This window comes from Coccidioides posadasii, chromosome 4 (assembly GCF_018416015.2).
Source record: "Coccidioides posadasii str. Silveira chromosome 4, complete sequence".
Classification (NCBI taxonomy): Eukaryota; Fungi; Ascomycota; class Eurotiomycetes; order Onygenales; family Onygenaceae; genus Coccidioides; species Coccidioides posadasii.
The window spans coordinates 2,436,887-2,457,946 of NC_089410.1; the positions used below are offsets into that span (position 1 = coordinate 2,436,887).

Here is a 21,060-nt window from a genome sequence, read left to right on the forward strand (position 1 = left end):
GGGCTGTGAGAGCTCGAAAGAAAGAGGATCACTAACCAGGGAGTGGTGACGAAGATTATATACTCATCTTGGAGCACCCAGCCCCTGACCCTTCAGTGACCCTAAGTCTCACGAAACGGAAAAAAAGAAGTCAGCTGAGGAAAGCAACGGCTGTTTCGTTTCTTGGTTCAAGTGTTGTGCTATTCCTCCCAGATATTCGCCCAGGCAAGAGTTCAAAGCATATTTGGCGCTAGTTCAGGCCACCCTAATGCAGCTCATCACGGCTTCATGCAACGGCCTTGGAAGCTTGAAACCAGCGACTCCCTTGGCGCAACCGAGAAGTTCACGGAATCCAGCATCGTAACTCTTGCCGCTCCCTTCCCATTGGGTATTCAGTAGAGGACCCTTGTTTTTGGAATCAGGAGGGTCCATGGAAGAGACTTGTATGTACGGAGTACCCCGTATATTCTTCGCACTTCTGGGATGCGAAGGTGTCCGAAGTCCAACACGTGTTCCCGCATCCAGCCCGGAAAAAAGAAAAGAAAGAAAGAGACAAGAGCATTTGATCGTCCGCTAAGGAGGACAATCCATTAGCTATTGGATACTCCAAACTTTGCAGAGTATGGCCCATCCACGAAGTGGAGCGAAGCGGCGCCGACTGCAAAGGGAATGTACCAGAAAAGAACTAGTTCACGACCGGATAAAACCCCGGACACGGACGGCGCTATGATGAGATAACTGATCTACGGAGTAGGGCGCCTTGCTCCATAACATGGCGACCTCTATGAGTCTCCATAATTGGACGTGACCGATTTCCGTACTCTGGCATAGGTGTACGTATATCCGGAGAAAAAAGAAGAGAAGAAAAGTTTCCCATGCAAATCCTCCGTTCTTGACGAGTTCTGCGCTTGGTTCGACGGGGAGCGAGGCCGCAGTCAGGGGTAAACTCAAAAGATGCTTCGGTAAAACACCTTGTTTCTGCTATTTTAGCGTTTCTCCAGGATAGAAGAGCAAGGCTGAACTGTTGAATCCTTGTGAATGTTCATGTGAAAGACGGATGTGATGCTGAATCATGAGGGAGGAGAGGCGTTGACAGTCACCATCCTACATAATAGGACTTAAATAAAGCAACATAAACTTGGATTCATGATAAGTAGATGCCTTTCATGCAGCTGAGGAGCTGTCGAGAGCCTTGTTGGCGACTAGCAGGAGGTTAGCTCGACGACGGTGAGGTTGACCGTCGAAGGATTCGATTGAACTACTCCGTTAACTAGCGCAACCGAGGTGGACTGTTACCGTGGACGTGCTAGCGCCATTCCGAGCTAGTTATTGAGTTAGCTACGCTAAACTGTCTTGGGTAACTAGTTAGCAGGCCTGGAACGATAAGATAAGATCCGATGACTAACTGCGCTTGCCAGGGATCCGCTGCAACACGGTCTTCAGCGCAGAGAAAAACATGAGGGCCATCGCAAAGCCCGAGAACATTCCTGGAGGCTCACTGTGAGGAGGGGTCTGAGATGTTATACTTCGATGTGGTGTCCATTTTGACCGCCCCGCTTGAGGTAGGCGGTTCATTGAAATCGCGAATATACAACTCCCGTCTGAAATCATCTCCGCCTCAAATATATGCTCTCATCACCGAAGTAACGAAATGGAACGCAGTATTGAAGGAAGTGGTGGACAGTTCGGATATTCTTGCACATGAGCCGAAGGTGGGTTCTTGTTTGCTTTCTTTTCCGTTTCCCGACAGATTTCGGCGGATAAGCGATCCAAGCTGAAACCAATGCTCGAAAACGGCGAAAGTACGGAGAAGTCTAACCAATGTGACTTAGGCAAAATAGCTCACTCCACTTCTCTCACTTCTCCTAACCCATGATCTCCTCCTATCTAAAAGGGGAATCGCCGCTCCCTCCAACCATCCCCTCCGTCTCGCAGTTGAACGACACAAGACACGATTGAACGCAGAGTTCACCAGGATTCGCATACGTCGTGGCTGCGCTTCCGTAGAACAGTTACGCTCAGCTATAGAAACGGCAACAAATCGAGATGCAGGGGACAAGGCGCTCCCCAGTCCCCGATGGGTTCGCATCAACAATGCCCGCACCACCCTGGAGCAAGAGTTGAACGCCACCTTTGCCGGCTACACCCCTGTTACATCCCTTCACGGGCTCTCGACATCGACGACCAGGGCATATTATGCTGACAAGCATATTCCAGACCTGATTGCCGTCGCATCCACATCGCAATTGCTCTCGACTCCGGCGTATAAGCAAGGAAAGATCATCCTCCAGGACAAGGCTTCCTGTTTCCCAGCGTACTTATTGCTCGGAGATCAGGCAGCTTCTTGGAGTGGAGATCTAATAGACGGCTGTGCCGCCCCGGGAAACAAAACAACCCATTTAGCGTCATTGTTATCTGCGGCTGGCCGAAAGGGGGCCAAAATATATTCCCTTGATGCGTCACCTACCAGATCAAAAATTCTCCAGAAGATGGTTGGAATCGCAGGAGTAGATGATCGGGTCACTGTCCTTGCGGGCCAGGATTTCCTGGCTTTGGATCCTGAAGACCCTCGATTCAAGAACGTCACGGGTCTTCTTCTCGACCCAAGCTGTTCAGGCAGTGGTATTGTAAAGCGTGAGGACGTCCCTCGGCTAGATTTACCGGAGCCAAAGTCTCAAAACAGCCGGAGGTTTGTGAATAGTGGCCCCAACAGCCGCAAGAGAAAACGCAAGCCAGGTCCTCCAGAGGCTTCGACCTCGGAATCGCCAGCGCCGGACACCTTTGAAAACGAGGCTGTGGGCGGAGAAGTTGATATTTCCCGTCTCACCAAGCTTTCAAATCTCCAGGCCCAAATTATCGAACATGCGTTTAAATTTCCATGTGCTACGCGGATCACCTACAGCACCTGCTCTATACACGCCCAGGAAAATGAAAACGTAGTCTATCGTGCCCTACAGTCTTCTGTCGCTAGGGAACGGCAATGGAAAATCTTGCCAAGATCAGAACAGGCTGAAGGGCTGAAAAATTGGCCTCATCGAGGATGGCTGAAACGTGAACATAAACCTGTCGACGGAGAGGAGACATGGGAGTTAACAGACATGGAGAGTGAGGCCTGTTTGAGATGTTCCGCCAGAGATGTAGAGGGTACCGGTGGATTTTTCGTGGCTGGGTTTGTGAGAGACCAAAATTCAACATCAAACAGTTCGAAAGGGGAGGATGGAGATAGTGATGGCTCTGATGAAACCTGGCATGGCTTTGATAGTGACTAATTCTGAATCCTCGAAGAAAATTCGTTTAATGAAAACAGTTGGGATATCATGTCCAGCCAAAAGTCCAGAAACGTGGAGTAAATGTCTCCTCTATCAACCAGCCAACAGTACTCCGTATGTACGCGATTGATTTCTGTTTCATGGAAACTTCAAGTCCATAATGGATACGGAGTAATAAGTTACCAATTGGAAGTGTTCACCAAATCCCCTGATAATCGGAGCACCTGGTAAGAGATATTTCGCTAACCACGTTGGGCATCATCTTTTTGTTTCAGATCGTAGGTTAAGCAACTCTCGGGTCTCAGCATACCGATCTCCCCAAGTGTCTGTGCGAGAATCCACCAGCTTGCCCAGAGGTAGCTCAGAGGAGAACCCCCTAACCTTAAGGATCGTATTATTTTCAAGGCAAGTGATATATTATTGGCAAAAAGAAAGGAGATACGTAACAGCTGCCAGGGAGGCTGAGGAGCGGAAAACATATCAGAAAGACATTTGGCATAAAGAAGGAATTAATAGTAATACAGAGTCCAAAGCAAACATGCAGAAGTCCAAAAAGGGATTAAAAAAAAAAAAAAAAAAAAAAACCTGCCATCAGCCATCAAACCAAGAGATTTTTCTTGCTGTATATCAGTTTACCGCTCATTCCAATTCCCAAAAAATCACCTGAAAAAGATCCGCCTCCAATATACCTTCCCAAGGCCAATCTAAGGGGTGTACGTGTGCTAGAACTCCAGGATAAAAAAAAAAAAATGCTCATTAGAAAGAAAAAGGCAAAATTAACGTAGATGTCCGGAGCAATTGACCGGCTTTATTCATACGCCGTGTCCAGCAGCGTTGTAGATATTAAATCAACTTATTGTTTGGTTCACGTCATTTCGGAGTCTATGGAAATTGTGAAAAGAAAGAAAGGAGTGAGACGAAAGAAAGCAGAGTCGTAAATCAGAGAACACGATGTCTATAGAGAGTTAGTGTTCCTTGTTTCCCATAGCCCGCGAGGATTTGACCGGAAGACATACTGCATCAGAAGAGCTTCGAGGCTAGACGAGCTGCAATCGCGCCCGTCAGGAAGCTGCCGGAAAATATCCACTATGGTCGCAAAGACATCGCCACCACGGTAAGCAAGCAGAGCAGGAGCTTCGATGTGGTCCATTTCCGCAATTTCGTGGTGTAGTTTAACGAACCGTGTCGTAGCATGTTTGCGTGCGACTGTGTTTAGACAATCCTCAACGATAGAACTTTCGGACAACTACAACGTTTCAACAAGAACCTGTTAGAATACACTGTCGTCGGACTTGAAGGGAGACATGGAAATGCAATTCACCAACCTCAGGATCATATATGCAGACTACGACAACGGTGTCTGCCGTGACTCTCTCCACGGCATCAAGGTATCCATTTGCGCCGACAACCTCGACAGATCCGTATCTTCTCTTGCTCGGACTCGAACGTCTCATGTTCTTATTTTGAAGTTCGCGCATGCGCGCCTCCCGCCACTCTCGCATGAACCTTTCATCGTCGCTTCCCTCGGGGGTCTGAGGGGCCGATGGACTCGCTTTTTCCTGGTGAATAGCTTCTGGTTTGTTGTAGGACGGCTGGTAATCGATGCCGGCGGCGCTCATCAAAGTACGACGGAATGATCTCTTCTTTGCGCGCTCATAAGATTGCGCGTCGGCAATGACACCCTTAGGACCGGTGTTCGCGTCGAACCATGTTCTGGGGACATGATAAGCGGCTGGCTGCGAGGTGATCATGTTGTAATCGCTGTCGTCAGCGTCGGAGTCGGAAGGGATGTACTTTAGTCTGGAAGTTCTCTTTTCGCGTCGTGATACCTCTTCCTCTTCGTCTTCTGAGGGGGAGGAATGGAGATCTTCGGTCTTGAGGCGGTCTTCGGGATGGCAGGTGGCTCGATCCTCTTGACTGTTCAGAAGGCGGTTCACTTCGTCCTGGGCAGCTGACATGGTGAAAGAGACAGAAAGGAAAAAAATTTCTCGGAGGTGAACCGGCAAACGGGGATTAGGATATATATGTCACTTGACGAATTCTGGGAAGAAAGGGTTCATGAAACAATGGACACGGCTGGGCGAGCCAACATTCCAGCCTGAAGAAGGGGGCAGTTCCGGAGGGGCGTGGAGTTTGTTTCAGGACCAATGAGCGGTCACGCCTCGCGCGTCTCTTGAGTCGCCGTGGCTGTTCTCGCAATTCGGGCCCGCGAAAAGGAATCTGAAAGGAAGAAGCAAAAGACTGGAGATCGTCATCTGTCGGACCATTGTGGCCTCTCCTCGATGCCCATCCTGGCCAGATTCTCAAAAATAGTTGAGGCCTGCCGGTCCTTTCGCCCCGTTAGCGCCACTCAGGGGCCCCTGTTTCAGGATCACAGACACAACAAAACGGCCAATTCCCACCACCGGGCCCCATAAGGCGACGACCACGCTGGCCGACCATGGTTAGAGAAATTGAAAGAGTCCATCCACGCGAACTCCTTCCAGACGGCGCCAGAAGCACATGAAACCGCCATCGGTGGCGTGGCACGTTCTCAACATAAAACCAGCCTCACTAAAAACTCCACTCGCGATCGTCGTGACGGACATACCGAAGGACGATTGCATCGGTGGCTTTCGATCTGCTCGTAGGCGAGCCGCATCATGTATCATGTCGGGGAGCAAACAAGACGCACGTGTGGCATCATTCTTTGATTAACCTCGTGTTGAACGCGCGCCAGGTTAGGTGAGTCAACCCCTTGTCCTCCCCGGGCGACTCACTCAACTCGTCAAACATTAACGACATCCGCCGGGATGGGCGACAAGGGGAAAAACCCCACTGCGTCCAGCTGATATTGGAAGCTTCCGAGACAAGCGCAGGCCATAACTACTATTTAATACCAACTATGTGACTCCTTTCATGCCTAGTTTTGCTTTCCGTCAACCTGACGTCCGTTGACATGTCTCCATTGCCAATTAACTTGACATCGAACCCAGGGACGCGTTCTGCTCAACTGCTATGCAAAAGGCAACCCTTCCCGCCACTGCATTCGGGCTAACCATTAGCAACCCAAACATGATGATCTTACGGTAACGGAGCATCCGCGTCTGGTCTCTTGTCGATCAGATCAATTTCAACTGCCTTCAATCCCTTGACATCCTCTGAACAACTCAGTCTCCCCGGTCAATGCTCCCGCTCGACAAGAATATTCCCTCTCCCTCTCATCTCAAGGTCCTACAAAGTCATGGCCCGTGTTTTCGGACCGGCCTTTAATTCAGCAGATCCCTTCTGCATACTATTAGCTATCTGCCACGTTTGTGCCCACAGATCTACCCCCATATCCTCCCCAAGAAAAACAAATTAAAAAAAAAAAAAAAAAAAAAGAAAAGAAAAGAAAAAGAAAAAGGAAACAATGGTCAGATTGCACGTTACAGCTCTCTAGATCTATAGAAGGATCAAAGAACAGGGATAGCAATGACAGCATGATTCCCTGACAATTTTATAGCTGTCACCATGAAGTGATTGCGTGCAGAATCTCCACTCTCCAAGCACAATAGGGGCGCAGCTTCGCAGGCATGATCACTCTTTAACATGTAAGGGAAAAGGAAGAGATCCATCAAAGTATGTGATTTTGAAAGGTACCAATGCTGCCTTCATAAGGGGCTTGTATTCGCAGGAGTCTATTGTTGGATCTTGCGCTGGCCGAGTTGTGTCCACAAAGTATGGAAGCTAGCAGGTAAAAAGCTATTAGCTATTAATAGAATGTAGTCAGGCATTGCGTAGTTGCAACATGAAGTGTGTTTATCGTCGCTTGTGAAATGTTGCTTAACGCTCAGTTCAAGTCCCATAAAACTCCGCCAAGTGCTGTGCAGATTTACTCCCGCTCCCGAATGCGAATAATTTTTTTAAAAACTGAAGACCGCACGTTTACCAAGGCACTGGTATACTCTCCCAATTTTTTTCTCCCCGTCTATTTGCCGATTCAAAGTCACGCTTCATCAGAAACATGCGTCTCTGTCCGCAAAAGCCTCCTGGCGTAGCTTTGCTTTCGACCATCTGAAATGATCCTCCCGTTCCTGGTCCGTCCACATTGTTCACCCATGATCTTTGCTTCACCAATTGACCTGGCTTATGCAAGCGTCGGGGATTGTATTCAGGGTAGCCGATCTTGCTGACGATATACTGTAGATTGCGGAATATGCGCTCATATCTCTTGAAAAACGGCAGCCAGTTCCACGTGTGCCGGGTATACGACACCCTGATAAACGGGTTGACAAACACCCCTGTACCCTCGGAGACATTTGGCTCGCCAAAGGCATCCTCCAAATCTGAAAAGATAAGACAGCATTCGGCAGCCTCCCAGAACGATTCGGGCTCGTAGCGAAAGCGTGCCGTCAACCAGGGAGAAAGTTGAGTAGATAAGCTCTGAAACTGTCCAGCCTCAAACGCAACCATTCCCCCCCAACAGCTGCGAACAGGGACTGCATCCTTCTCGGCTAAGACGGCGTTTCGACTTTCGGCACTTCCTGTTGGTGGGAACCACGGGAAGAACATCAGCCCCATGCCATACCCATTGGTGTCTCTGACGACGAATGAGTCGTAGAACATCACGTTCGAGACGAAATCGATAGCGCATGCGGCACGATATCTGCTCTTATTCGTCGAGAACAATAGCTGTACGGCATCAGCTGGGGAGAAGAAGATGTCGTTCAGAAATAAAATTCGGTCGAATCTCATATTCGCGTGTTGGAATCCTGTTTGAGAATCAAGAGGTGTGTAGGTAGGGTCAAGAGGTCTGAGAGCGCGGTTCCGTACTTCAGCGAGGTATGCGATGCGCTTGATCCTCTTCTCACCGGAAGGTACAGTGCTGCTTGGTAGGTCTGACAAGGATAGGTTGTCCCCCGTGACGATGGAGGAATTACCTGCGGGAACTGTCAGCTAAGATACCGCGATAAGAAGGGAGGGGAAAAGTTTGAGGAGCATGTGCTAACATCGTAGCCTTTCTTGGAATTCTCGAAGAGCATCGGACGTTCCAACGCCACTGTCATTCTCATAGACACTGACGAAAACATTCTCTTCTCCTAGGATATCAACCAATTCCCGCATCGCGTCCCCCCAAGCCCCACGGATCAGGTCTTCGTTTATGATGTTGGCTGCAATGAATATCTTCTCGCCGTTTGGATTCCCACGGCCCGGCCGCGCTGAACCAAGTATTCTCCGTTGCAGGGCACGATAATGCGCAGGAGGAGTCTGATAGGAGGGATATAGAATTGCTTCAACGACCGATATGCAAATGAATGCGCCGATGAGTAAGACCGTAAGCCTGAGGACGCGACGAAAGCCGAATCTTTTCCGCGTGGTCTTGCGTGTTCTCAAGCACTGTTCGACCAGCGAGAAGGGCAAGCGAGAGTATCGAACGCAAGAGCCTAGCCAGGTTCTCGCCTGTCTGGGCTGGCGGAACAGACCTGGGTCGACATCGCCTGGAGACTTGGGGAGGAGCGTGAGGTGGTCATCAAGCTCAGGAAGGGTGTCGACCGACTGTCGTAGCGGAAGAAGCTCGAACGAGGAGGACTGAGGCATCTTGGGCTGTCTGCGAGAGTACAACAGTCCTCCTGAGAAAGACACACGGAAAGGCAAAGGAAGCAGCCTGCTGGACATCCATCACCCGCAGGCGTCTCTTTGATGAATGGGAGATCATCGTTACGGGGACTCCTCCCGACTAACAACAGCGCCATGCGTAACATGTACAGTAATGTATGTACGGAGTAATGCGGCTTCATAGCCCAGGTGCAACTGGTTCGAGCTAAGTTTTATTGTTCGTTGATTACACGTCAGCTTTGGGGGGCCGGAATGGAACCGGCAGCCTGCTGATCGACGTGGGCCTGGGCTATCCCCATTTGTGGAGTGTGGTTCAGACACTCCGTTTTGCTGCTTGAACTCTGGTGCTCCCAAAACACTCAAAAGAGCTGTCTTGGGGGGTTTCAAAGGCCGTTAGCAAAGTGAATGTGGATGTGGCTCATGCTCAAGTTGGGAGTTGTCTTGGAAATGTCTGTTTGGAACTGCCTCACCATGACACACAGTTCATCCAGTCCCCACCACATCCCATCCCCCAACGTCCCGAGAACTAGCTCTTGTGGGTTATATGTAGCTTGATGGATTGGCCTGCAAATCCATCTCCAGGCTCCAGGCTCCATGCTCCACAACCCAGAGCCAACAACCTCCGCAGCAACAACTTCACCACGAGAGGTACTCCATCCAAAAGGGTGTCTCTTCGTTAGTTTTAAGTTCCCTCGTACGCACCCTGTCTCCCACCGCGGCCCTTAGCCCAAGTCCGCCCTACTCAGCCTCGAACCTTCACTCCTGCCGCCCAATTAAGCCTTGTATGCATGCAATTCCGTTCTCCACACGCGAAAGCCACAGCAGCACACCGGATTCACCATAGAATTGGTTGTTATATCATTGGCACGCCCTGTGCAGGTGCATTCCCACAGGGGGTTCATCCCCAATCCATGGCGTTCAAAACGGTGCCGTATCAGAGAGGGAGACATATACGCAGGTAGAGAGCATCTTGTCTGTGAAGTTTGGTCGTAATGAGCCGAGATATGTCACAATTGGGACTATGCCCTTAATCGGTGGACTTGTGCGGCAATTGATGGACTGTCACATCCCGAAGCTCAAGGCTAGCTCTGCATGGGAATACGGACTTTCGCCGTCGGCTTCTCCTTCTTGCCGAACAGGCAGTAGGCGCGCGCAATCCTCAAATCTATCGGTCGAAATACTCTGGACGCGCGGGGAAAGCACAAGCATCATTAACATTGCAAATATAGGGGAATAGAACGGCCTGGGCTATGGTGGGCAATGCTCAAGAAACAGAGCTGGACGCAACAATTGAGTCAGTTACTTTAAAACACTTACAATGTCTTCAGAACAACAACCAAGGAAGCCAAAGGTCCTGGCGTTGAGCTATCCAGCCTACACCAACAAGGCCTATCTGGAAGACTTCACCTCCAAATTCGAACTCCATGTCTGCTGGCCTTTCAAATATCAAGACGAGTTTTCACCCACCTCAGCTAACCCGCCAGTCAGGTCCTCAAATCTACGGACCGTGCCGGTGCGATTCCCGAGATCGCCCAACTGGCAGCCTCCTGCGGTCCGTTCGATGCGGTCATGGTCCGGATAGGAATCATGCCCTTTAAACCATTCGACGCCGAACTCTTCGGGCCCTTGCTCCCACATCTCAAAATCGTCGCTGCGGCACCTGCCGGATTCAACGCTTTCGACGTCGACTGGATGACCAAGAATAACATCTGGTTTTGTAATACACGCAATGCAATTTCAGAAGCCACCGCGGATATGGCCATGTTTCTCATCTTAGCGACATTGAAGAACACAACAGTGGCAGAACGATCGGCAAGGGAAGGCAGATGGAGGGATTTGGTTGTTAATCCGTCGACGGATCCGAGGGGTCTGACGCTGGGTATTGTGGGAATGGGGAGTATCGGAAAGGTATGTGCAATTACCCCTTTGTCCCAAGCCCATGCGTCGTGGAATTCCCTACCAGATCATGAACAGCTTCGTCTATGGAGGGGAAAAGAAATGATGTTTGACCTTGACTGAGAATATCTCCCTTCTACGGAGAATCCAACGGTAGCTCTTGGCCAAAAAGGCGTTGGCATTCAACCTCAAAATCAGATATTACAGCCGGAAACGCCTGTCCCTGGACATTGAAGAGCAATATAATGCCTCATACTGCCCAACGCTGGACGATTTGCTTTCTACTTCCGACATCGTATCGATAAACTGCCCACTGAACGATGCGACGACAGGTCTCATAGGTCGAAGAGAATTTGCGAAAATGAAAGATGGTGCATACTTCGTCAACACGGCACGGGGTGAAGTGGTCGATGAAGGCGCACTGATCGAAGCTCTGGAGTCTGGAAAAGTGAAAATGGCAGGACTAGATGTGTTTGAGGGGGAGCCGACGATCAAGTATGTATTCCCCCCTTCTTCTCTTCTCTTCTCTTGTTCTTTAATATCTTCTCACCCGGCCGCCAAAGGCAGCTGCATCCCAATATGGAGCTATTGTGAGTTTCTTATGATATTGAGCGCATAAGCCACATACTGTTTATATATTCTTTTCATCTAATTTCCCTTTGCACAGTGAGTACTTCAGGACGAGTGAGAAATGTATCATTCAGCCCCACTTGGGAGGAAACACGACTGGAGCATGGATGCTTTCAGAACTGGAGTGCTTGGAAAACATCAAAGCTTGCTTGACCACCGGCGTTCCCGTCGCACCAGTGAATTGGGTGGAAAGGAGAAGCTGATGCTGGCTGCTTGAAGCCTTGATAGCTCGTCCTTTCCTGTCTGTAGGTATTGCGGACCAGATGGTGATTTCTACATATATACTGTAAAGATGTGGCTGGTATATATATATGAATATTGAGAAATAGGATGGAACACTCGCAACCGCAACCTGAACAGGTATCAACGATAATGTGCAATGCTATCGGGGAGTTGGGAAATATCCAGCACCCGCAATCTCCGGATCCCGATTTTCTAGGCCTGGAAGAGGGAAAGAGGAATACGCAAAATTCCTTCAGCTCTTACAAATCTAGAGGATAAATACGTAAACCCACATAGTATCCAGAACAACATGACTGGAGGCTGTGGTAACGGGAGCTGCTGATTGGGACGACGTAAATGATATAGCCCATGATGAGTACATGACCCAACAAGGTGTGGCAACTCCGTACATATGAACCAAAAGAAAGGAAAAAAGGAAAAAGGAAATAGACCAAAAATTTTAAAATTTTAACAATATCAAAACTGCTTTGTCACCCCAAACATATCCACCACATACATACACACGCACCTTTCTCACACTCTGGGCCTAAATACATATAATAGGAAGAATTAAAAAAGATTTATGACGGCCCAGCTCAACAACCCAACCACGTGATGTTTCTGGGCCAAGAAGGGAAGAAAGAGAGAAAAAAAAAAAAAAAAAAGGAAACGTGTAGACAAAGGTGAATGATAAATAGCACCCTAAAAAATCATACAGAAAAGGGCGGCTTGGTCGGAACCAGCCATGGAAGGAGAGGAAATGAGAAAAACACCAACAAAGGGGGAATAATGAACTGATTGCAGGAACAGGGCGGGCGGGAAAGAGGGAGGAAAAAGGTTCGACCGGTGGGGGCGAGAATAAAGGTTAGTACCTAAAGGACGAGAAAAAGATTGGTATGAAGCGCATTATCGTTCCCGACCCGCCAAGGGGAAAAGAAAAGGGATAAAAGGAAACACCAACGGAAAAAAAAAGGGAAATTTCATGGCCGACGGGGCCAAATGCGATACAAAGCTGGAAAACAAGGGAACAAGGATTCGGGACATGTAAATCAAAAAAGATGAGGAAGAACCGTCTGCAAAGCCGCTGAGGGTTTTAGGTAGAAAAAGCCATGTATCAATCATCAACCCAACCCAACGATCAATTAAGAGCCAAAAAAATGTGCGATATAATTTCAAAACTTCCCATGTCTGCTCCAATTTATTGGAAGCACACTTTTCGCAAATTCTCCTTCACCCACTTTTTCGGGTCTTCTGCCGGTACAGTCAAATGGATTTGTGATATGGAGAGCCAACAAAATACTGTCATGTCGTCGTCGTGCTGTGTCGTTCACAACAGGCTCATAGGTCAGAACGAGCAACTGCTTCTTAACCGCGGAGGCGCGCACAGGTAACCAAGCCACCTCTTTACATCTCAAGGGTTTCAAAATGGAAGTCTCGTATGGCAATAATGTACGGATAGCGAAATGTAGAGAGGAAGCGAGGGTCAAATGATGAACTGGTTATTGTACAAGGAGGGCCCTTGACTGTTTCGAGGATATACGCTGGCAGCTGATGGCGACTTCGAAGTTCCAACCCGAGCTTGGGCCTTACCAAGCCCAGATTTTGAGCTAATTAACCGAGTGTAAGCGTGTAACTTGTCAAATTGATGGCTAAATGAAAACTCACAAGGGAATCCCAAGATCCTGTGCATAAACTTATTCCATCATTGCTCACGCCCAAGCAGCTTACGCGATTCTCGTGGCCGCTCAACGAGCCAACCTTATCACCTCGCAAAACGTCCCAGACCTATATGACATATTATAAATGCATGAATTTCGAAAAAGGAGCTTCTGGTAAAAGGCGCAACATACTTTGCATTCAAAATCATCATAACCTGCGAACAAAAGTCGTCCAGATACCGAGAAAGCAACAGATGTGATTCCACAGAGAACTTGATCGCTCTAAATAAATATGATGATTAGTTTCACGCAAGTTTTCATGGTATGTGATTGGAGTAAAACTGTCTAAGAAGAACTGCTTTGAATTTGACGGACCTGGTAAATGTTCAATTCGCGATCCGCCCGGATATCAAACAATCGGCAAGAAGTGTCGTCCGAGCCAGTTCCGAATGCATTGCCGTCCGGAAAAAATTGGATGGCGTTAATATCGGATTCGTGGCCGGAGAAGGTTTGAACGGCCTTGTCAACTCGGGTATCCCACAACTTGGCGAAGGCATCGCATGCGCCGGAAACGAAGATGTTATTGTTTGTCGGATTAATGCTGATGCTCATGACATCCCCAAGATGGTCGGCAAATTCGGTGACTTTCGTTCCCGACTCAATATCCCACAACATACACGTCATATCGCCGGAAGAGGTGATGATTCGGCGGTCGTTGATGAATCTGCAACATGATAGATAACCTGAGTGACCGGACAATTCCCTGGCGACCCGGGTGGGGCCTTCTCGCGAAGAAAGGTTGTAGATTGAGCAAATGTTGTCAAGACCACCGCATGCGACGTAATTTCCACTGGGAGCGTAGGCGCAGGTCATAACCCAGGAAGAGCGAAGGGGAATAGCGTGAACTTTGTTTGTCGTGTATGCATCCCAAATTATGAGCTTCCCATCTTGAGAAGCAGAGACCAAGTGTCGGCGATCGGTCGACCAGTGCATAGCGTAGATTTTGGCGAGATGGCCTTTCAGATTTCGTCGAGGGCGCATGCCAATCCGCGGTAACGGATCCGTATTGTTCTGCGCAACTTGGCGAACTGGTATAGAGAAGAGAAGATGTTAACATCAGATGAACAAGGCTATCAGATTCCACGTTGGCGGTGTTGCCTCTTGACTCCGACAACCCGTCCATAGGAGTGACTCGAAACAAAACAATGAGATCAAAGAGGAAGCGCGAGGGAACAATTGCGAAAAAGGGAGGGCCTTACGGGTGGTATCGGCCAATTCATCTTTCCTTCGCTTGATTCGATCTTTTAAACCCTCTGCCTCGCGTCTGGCAGCCGTTATCTTCGCCTGCAATTGCTCGCTGTCCATGATCGGCGGCGATGTCAAGTGGCAACGAGGCGTAGAGCTGGATCAATTGGATGGAGATAGGAAGAGAGAAAGGGTCGATTGATGGTTGAATCTTGATCCAGGGGGGCCTTAATTTTCGTTGTTAAGATTGATGGTGCAGGAACGCGAGGACGATCGAGCCGGGGGGGTTGAACCGAAGCGGACTAGCTGTATGCCCACGGGGGGTTCCGGAGGGGCGCTCACTCTCACAGTAGTGGTGAGAGAGGATGAATGTCGTGAGCCTCTGCGTGCCTGACTCAATGATAGGTTGGAGACGAAGCGAGAAGGCCTTGATTGGAGAGTAAGGCAAGAATAGGTCAGTCCAAGTCCTCAGATTGGGGTCGTGGAAAGATGAGCAGTGTCACCAGAGGCGCAGTAATTGGTTGGGTGTGCAGTTATCCCCTTTTGGGGTCTCTGGTTAATAATACCAGTAAAAATAACCATACCGAATTAAGTTTCAGCTCGTGGTAACAGAGCCGAAAATACATTCATGTAACCATACGGCTCTGCTGTGGGGTCAGGTGGGCTTTCATCACGGACTCCAGGGGCACCAGACGTTTTCTCGAATGAAAATTCCACTCTGGGCGTTGCGGCTGGTTTGAAAGAAGACATGTAACACTTATCCCTCGCAGCCGTTAAACATGCCTATCTTCTCCGCACCATGTCAGTTACTCTCGGGCGGAACACTTTTACTACATCCGGAGGACAGGACAAAGGATGGATGGGAGCTTTGGCGAAAAACAGCCCCAGTGCTCCATACAAGTTACCCACTTCCCCTCGTTCATGGCCAATTGTTGCTCGTTGTTTCTTTTCTCCAGGCTGCACGTCATTATTTTACGCGGTACGGCTCCGTACAAAGCTGTTTGACATCCCATCGCTCGGGTCATATCCAGCATTCCGGAGCCCAGTCCTCCGTCGCTACTTTCAGGCTCTCAACCTCTGAGAGGGAATGAATTGGAAAGCCTAACTTTACATTATTAATGTGGCCTTGTGGGGTCCTGAGTTCCTCTCGAACCCTCGATCATCCATGCTCCATGGAGTTATCGGTCATCCTAGACTTCCAAGACATGCAAGCAACATGAAATTAATCAAAATAGCACTCCAGGCATTGCCCGTATCGATTACCAATGCTACCTCCTTCTTGTGCGGAACACAATCAACGCTTTGAACAGATGATGCATCTAGACTTTGGAGGCGATACCGTGCCCCTCGTTGACTCAGACGGAGGGAGCGCTCAACGGCCCTATAAGATTCTCGAATTGACAGCTGAGGGGTTATCTTTTTTCGTTCTTTGTGTGCCGTAACTTGTGCAACATGAGCTTGAGGCGGATTGGCCGACTGACGCCAACACAGCAATCACCCTCTCCGAAGCTTTTCTGCACAGAGATTCTCGGTCGAGTCCTGCTGATATCAAAAACAGAGAGGCTAAATAAGTGTTTCAATAATGAGTGGTTCGGAGGCAGTAATACGGAGTGCCGAGGGGGTAATTTTTTAGAGTGCTTAGGCCGGAAGCTTTGACCAGCTGTATGTATCAACCGTACTCGACAGACCGATACACGCCTGTATGTTATTATGGCTTATTATGGGCGCCAAAGTAACCGGGTTTTGGCAACAGCGATTGGCTGCACGTATCCCGAGCAGGAGAATTGCCATCCAATAAAGCCGTCTGATCCAGGCTTGCCTCTAGGGAAATGACTGGCTGCGTGGGAATTTCACCGTCAGAACGAGCTGAAGTTGGTTTGGACCCGAAAAGCCCCCCAAGCTCCCTCCCAGCACGCCAAGCGATCTCCCGCCCTCGAATGGATCTTCAGCCACACACGGAGGACTCGGTCCCCCAGGCATATGTATCACCGTTTTATATCCCGTCGATGTTTTAACAGCGGAACAAATGGGAGCAACCCCCTACATCCGCGCTGCGGACGAGGAAATTTACCAGTGTGGGTCGAAACGCAATAAGTTTCCTCGGAGAGCCTTGATTAATGTAAGTCATCGCAGATCACATCCCGATGGCGGGAGATGAACGAATCCTCCCAAGTACGTACGGAGTACTAATAATATGCATGAATACGGATTGCCCGTCGAAACACATCCATCAATCTTCAAAAAAAAAAAAAAAAAAAAAAAAGAAAGAAAAGAAAAGAAAATAGAGTGACACGGAGAGTTACACACAACTACCGACAAAGTTCTACTGATGAAACCTTTTGAAAGCTCGATAACGAGCACACGCGATTCCCGAATGAACGGAACCGTCATTCCATCAGATAACCAGAGAGTCTATGGATGGCGGTTCTCGGACTCGGCAACTTCTTTCGTATCTGATTAACTAATATAGAGCAAAAGCTGCTCTGGACAGCCATTATGAAGCACCCCTTCGCCACGCACCTTGCCCCAGGATAACGTTTTTAGAAACAAGTCAACTTGCTAGCAAGGTTATGTGGTCAGGTTGCATGGAGGTTTTTTTTTCAAGATGAGAAGGAATGATACACCAGAGTCATGCCAAAAAATTTGTGGCAAACCCGGCGTCTACCATGGCCCACGAAAGCTTTTGAGAAACCAGGATGTTGCTGTCATCTTGTCTCAATTCATCACTCGAAGCTCCCATTATGCAAATGCTGTTGTGTAATTGCCTACATACTATTGTGGTCTATGAGAAATAGAGCTCAGCGTCCGCTCCGCCAAGGTCACCATGTCATCAGGCACCCTTCCGTCCGACCCATTTGACCCTTGAATACGGTATGGTCTCTGCCACTATGCAGGTACCATAACGGAAAGGTAGGCTGGAGTACTCTGTAGTTTAGGCTGAAAATTCCTCTCTGAAAACGGGGTCAATGAGAGGAAATTTCTGTCCGAGTCATAGAGGTCAACCCAATGCTCGTTTTAACATTTATGGTGGCGTGCCCAACATGGAGGGAGTAGAATCAGAAGATCATAGCAACTGGATAACGCGCACAAGGTCTCAGCAACTCGCCCGAAACGCACCCCGTCCTTTCGTGCTGCAAGTGATCCCCCAGAGCGATAAGAAGCTTGCAAGACTTTCTCTAGCTAATTCCCCTGAGATTCTCACTCCTCGACTTTTTGGTGATCGGTTGGTTTGCAGTCGCTGAGAGAGTTGGTTGGCCGGGTCTTGGCTTGGGGGCAAAAAGGTATCGGACCTCAGTCTTAGCGCAGCCTTTCCACCAGCGAAGTTCCCCCTGTAACACCATCCACGCTGTTCGAGGGTTTTGTGACAATCCTCACCGGGTTCTCCTCTTCAATCCCTAATCACATCATCTCCTCTACGTCTTTCTTCCCTCACCCCCTCTCTCTATTTGATATTCTTTCATTCTACGCCGATTTTTGAACCTTTCCTTCTTTTCCATTCCACTCCGCTCGTACCGCTTCTCACAGCCGCCAGTGCCTGATTCTTCGCCGCCGCCGCCGCCGCCGCCTCCTCATTCTCCTCCGCTCGCTAAGCCGTCAACCCCCAAAACCTGCTGCTCATCTGCAACTTGAGACCTTGGTGGTGGCAGCAATCTATCATTATTCAAGTTTTTCGACTTCGACGACCTCGAGATTGCTTTTGGTGATCCGTGTCCTTTTTTCTCCTGTTTCAAGTTGCAGGCCAACCAGCCTCCCGCGCTCCATCTGATTACAGCCCCAACCTTTCGACAAGCCACCTCGTTGACATCGAACTTGTCAAAACATCTAGAGTCTTACCGATCCGCCTCCTTACTTTCAATAATATGCCCTAATACGGCCGAATCTGAATGTTCTATGCTTCTCGAAACCTGCTTTAACGCCAAGTTTGATTCAAGACTCACGTTTTCTGGAACAATACCCCTGCAATCATCGACATAGTTTCATTAAGACCTTTGTTCTGTGGTTACTCTAGAGTGCCTTTTTTTGCGTCCCGGTTCTTGCTAAGCTTCTCGCGTTTATCATCTGAGGTATTATTCTCTTGAGACCTAAATCCATTAGAGGTAAGATGTGCTGTGGGAGCCAGATGAGACATCTGAAGCTAAAATTTTTGCCGTATCTGCAGTTCACTAGACCACCGCTTTTAAACGATAGCCAGATCCTCCGTGACGATGCGGGAAGTCAACTTTAGTATCCCGAGCGTCAATAAGGCGGCTGTTAGCATCACCACAACTCTATATGATCGACGTGCACTCGACTGCACGTCAACGCTTCCGCTTATAAACTCTTTGAACCATCTAGCATATCTCACGACATCTTCCGCTCGTATTCGAGATATCCTCACTGTTGATGGAGGGATCGAGCGTTTAGTTTGTATCCTCAAAGAGGGACGCAGCAAAGATTTGATGGAAATGTGGAAGTGGAATCTTGCCTTTCAGTGTATCGTGAATATCGGTGTACGAGGCTCCGAGAATGTGCGAACAAGAGTTGTGGAGGCTGATATGGTCCCGGTGATTGCGACTATTCTCGACAACTATATCCAAGTTGTCGATAAGATACGAAGCGCGACCGACGCAGAACCCCAACGGAATTCTGCTAAAGCCCACAAAGCTCAACCCCGTCCCCGGGAACAAGTCATCCGCACGTCCTTGGACCGCTCAGCGGCTTCCATTTCAGAACATCGCACGACTCGGCGGCAAGCACCCCCACCATCAATAGAAATACCTCATCCGTTTTCCCAAGACGCCCGTCAACCCGACGTGGGTGCCATGGAAATCACTCCTTCTCCGCAAATGGTTCTAACGTCTCCTCCGGAGCGAACCAGCTTCTCTCGTGAAACACATTCACACCGCACGCTTCAACCGGGTGGTCATCGCCACAGGATCATACAGCCTCTTGCAACGGCTGTTCCATCTATGGATACTACCGATGGCTTTGGGTTACGGCCGGTTCGCGATGCAGACCGATTGCCGTCACAGGTGCCCGGTTTACAAAACGGGCTTACCTCTCAACCGGACTCCCCGACCACTCCTCACACCGCTGTTGAAGCACAGTCAATCCCACAATTCACCCCAAGAGCAAGACGGCGCCCCTCCGTTCGTCAACAGCGTTCAACATCTGGCGAATCTGACGATGGAAATACTGAAGATGTTGTTATGGGTGATGACTCTGCTGAGCCAAATGTTACTGAATCAATCGTCGGACTTCAAGCTGGGATGGAAATCGAAAGTGTCACGGACCAGGATGCTATCATGAATGATGGCACAGACTCTCACGGAATTGCGCTTCCGAATCCTTCGGAACAAGCTGATGCGGAGACATTTAATATCACACACCGATCCGTCCCTGACGGCAGCCTGATGAATCCGGCAGCACAACAAGCGAACGGTGCGATCACCCTTTCTCCTACCCGTACAGCCGTCGCTACGGCGACACCAGCGGCCAATCAAATACCATATCCTTATTACCTTCGTGACCGCACTGTGCCAAACGCCGTTTTAGCGGCGATGCCTCGGGATGAGGATGTGCTTATGGCACTCCAACTTTTAGCCTATGTTTCCAAATACTGTAGCTTGCGGTCGTATTTCCAGAATACGCATCTTGTCCCTAAATTAAAGATCGGAAAGGATATCCACCTCGTGGACGACCCTAGCGGCTTATTGGTGCCGCCGACAGAACCCGCTGAGGAAACAGAGGAGTATTTGTTGCCTGACGATTTCAACATTTTTCCTCTTGTTGAGAAATTTACTGTCCGACATCACACCAAGGAAATGCAATACTGGGCTTGCGTGGTGATGAGAAACCTTTGCAGAAAAGATGATTCACGTGGTGGCATCCGGCAGTGTGCTTATTATAAATGTGGGAAATGGGAGGAATTCCAAAGGCAGTTTGCCAAGTGCCGTCGCTGCCGGCGGACAAAGTACTGCAGCAAGGAATGCCAGAAGAACGCCTGGGTCTACCATCGGCACTGGTGCCACAGCTCACCCTAATCCATAGACAGCATGGTGTTCGTCCGCCTACTACTGTTCTTATCATATACCCTCTGGCTTATACATTCTACTTTGCATTTGCAATCTTGACATTGAACGGTGCGCTGGCATTGCGGTAATACCCCAACAATTAGTCCTTTCTCAAGTTTGATGTTTTCACTCAAGCCTGATACCATGACGAAAAGTCGCATTTCACGAGTCTCCTTTGTGATACCAATACATGCCACGATCAGTATAATGATATTACTGCAAACCCTGCGATTTTCCCCTATTACTCATATTGATTAGTAAATTTACATATTATCCTCCTCTGTGTGATTCCCAGATTGATTTCTGTTCAATTTTCTACTTCATCCTGGGAGGTCTCAAGTCCAATTCCCTCTTTTTACACCAAATTCCTACTACCACAATTTTCAAACGCATTTGGCTGATAGCGTTCAATCAACAATCCCCAATAATTTTCGTTTGTTTGTTTTCTTTCCCCCCTTGTGTGCAGCTGTGCTTTCTGAAATTTGATACCTTAGTATATTACCACTCACATACTTGATACTTTTTTGTGTT

At 48.8% G+C, this 21,060-nt stretch overlaps 6 protein-coding genes across 6 annotated transcripts; 3 read left to right on the forward strand and 3 right to left on the reverse strand.

Moving 5' to 3' along the window:
- Window positions 1-1,421: 1,421 nt before the first annotated feature.
- Window positions 1,422-3,298, forward strand: D8B26_007637 (uncharacterized protein). The gene is made up of 2 exons (XM_003067144.2): window positions 1,422-1,691; window positions 1,821-3,298. Exons 1-2 carry the CDS (start codon window positions 1,497-1,499, stop codon window positions 3,246-3,248), a joined length of 1,623 nt encoding a protein of 540 aa, XP_003067190.2. The 5' UTR covers window positions 1,422-1,496; the 3' UTR covers window positions 3,249-3,298.
- A 1,206-nt stretch (window positions 3,299-4,504) lies between these two features.
- D8B26_007638 (uncharacterized protein) lies at window positions 4,505-5,206 on the reverse strand (the record flags this gene model as incomplete). Its single annotated transcript, XM_003067145.2, has 1 exon — window positions 4,505-5,206. One exon carries the CDS (start codon window positions 5,204-5,206, stop codon window positions 4,505-4,507), a length of 702 nt encoding a protein of 233 aa, XP_003067191.2.
- A 1,653-nt stretch (window positions 5,207-6,859) lies between these two features.
- On the reverse strand, window positions 6,860-8,960 carry D8B26_007639 (uncharacterized protein). The gene is made up of 2 exons (XM_003067146.2): window positions 8,219-8,960; window positions 6,860-8,149 (listed from the first exon to the last, which is right to left on the reverse strand). Exons 1-2 carry the CDS (start codon window positions 8,883-8,885, stop codon window positions 7,155-7,157), a joined length of 1,662 nt encoding a protein of 553 aa, XP_003067192.1. The 5' UTR covers window positions 8,886-8,960; the 3' UTR covers window positions 6,860-7,154.
- Window positions 8,961-10,143: 1,183 nt separating this feature from the next.
- On the forward strand, window positions 10,144-11,554 carry D8B26_007640 (uncharacterized protein; the record flags this gene model as incomplete). Its single annotated transcript, XM_066125594.1, has 4 exons — window positions 10,144-10,251; window positions 10,314-10,733; window positions 10,879-11,216; window positions 11,389-11,554. The coding sequence occupies 4 exons, from the start codon at window positions 10,144-10,146 to the stop codon at window positions 11,552-11,554; spliced, it is 1,032 nt and encodes a 343-aa protein (XP_065981678.1).
- A 493-nt stretch (window positions 11,555-12,047) lies between these two features.
- On the reverse strand, window positions 12,048-14,939 carry GPB1 (guanine nucleotide-binding protein subunit beta 1). The gene is made up of 5 exons (XM_066125595.1): window positions 14,491-14,939; window positions 13,607-14,319; window positions 13,424-13,513; window positions 13,239-13,358; window positions 12,048-13,180 (listed from the first exon to the last, which is right to left on the reverse strand). The coding sequence occupies exons 1-5, from the start codon at window positions 14,594-14,596 to the stop codon at window positions 13,160-13,162; spliced, it is 1,050 nt and encodes a 349-aa protein (XP_065981679.1). The 5' UTR covers window positions 14,597-14,939; the 3' UTR covers window positions 12,048-13,159.
- A 2,967-nt stretch (window positions 14,940-17,906) lies between these two features.
- D8B26_007642 (uncharacterized protein) lies at window positions 17,907-20,606 on the forward strand. Its single transcript, XM_003067149.2, has 2 exons — window positions 17,907-18,540; window positions 18,636-20,606. The coding sequence occupies exon 2, from the start codon at window positions 18,682-18,684 to the stop codon at window positions 20,497-20,499; it is 1,818 nt and encodes a 605-aa protein (XP_003067195.1). The 5' UTR covers window positions 17,907-18,540; window positions 18,636-18,681; the 3' UTR covers window positions 20,500-20,606.
- The last annotated feature ends 454 nt before the right edge of the window (window positions 20,607-21,060 follow it).

What these genes read in the sequence shown, in the direction of transcription:
- GPB1 (XM_066125595.1), bottom strand. Translation starts at nt 14,596, where the DNA reads ATGGACAGCGAGCAATTGCAGGCGAAGATAACGGCTGCCAGACGCGAG. An exon ending in TGAATTGGCCGATACCACCC is followed by an intron (nt 14,320 to 14,490) that starts GTAAGGCCCTCC and finishes TCTCTATACCAG; the next exon opens with TTCGCCAAGTTGCGCAGAAC. An exon ending in ATGATGATTTTGAATGCAAA is followed by an intron (nt 13,359 to 13,423) that starts GTATGTTGCGCC and finishes TATGTCATATAG; the next exon opens with GTCTGGGACGTTTTGCGAGG.
- D8B26_007637 (XM_003067144.2), top strand. Translation starts at nt 1,497, where the DNA reads ATGTTATACTTCGATGTGGTGTCCATTTTGACCGCCCCGCTTGAGGTA. An exon ending in TTCTTGCACATGAGCCGAAG is followed by an intron (nt 1,692 to 1,820) that starts GTGGGTTCTTGT and finishes TAGGCAAAATAG; the next exon opens with CTCACTCCACTTCTCTCACT.
- D8B26_007639 (XM_003067146.2), bottom strand. Translation starts at nt 8,885, where the DNA reads ATGTCCAGCAGGCTGCTTCCTTTGCCTTTCCGTGTGTCTTTCTCAGGA. An exon ending in ATTCCAAGAAAGGCTACGAT is followed by an intron (nt 8,150 to 8,218) that starts GTTAGCACATGC and finishes CAGTTCCCGCAG; the next exon opens with GTAATTCCTCCATCGTCACG.
- D8B26_007642 (XM_003067149.2), top strand. Translation starts at nt 18,682, where the DNA reads ATGCGGGAAGTCAACTTTAGTATCCCGAGCGTCAATAAGGCGGCTGTT.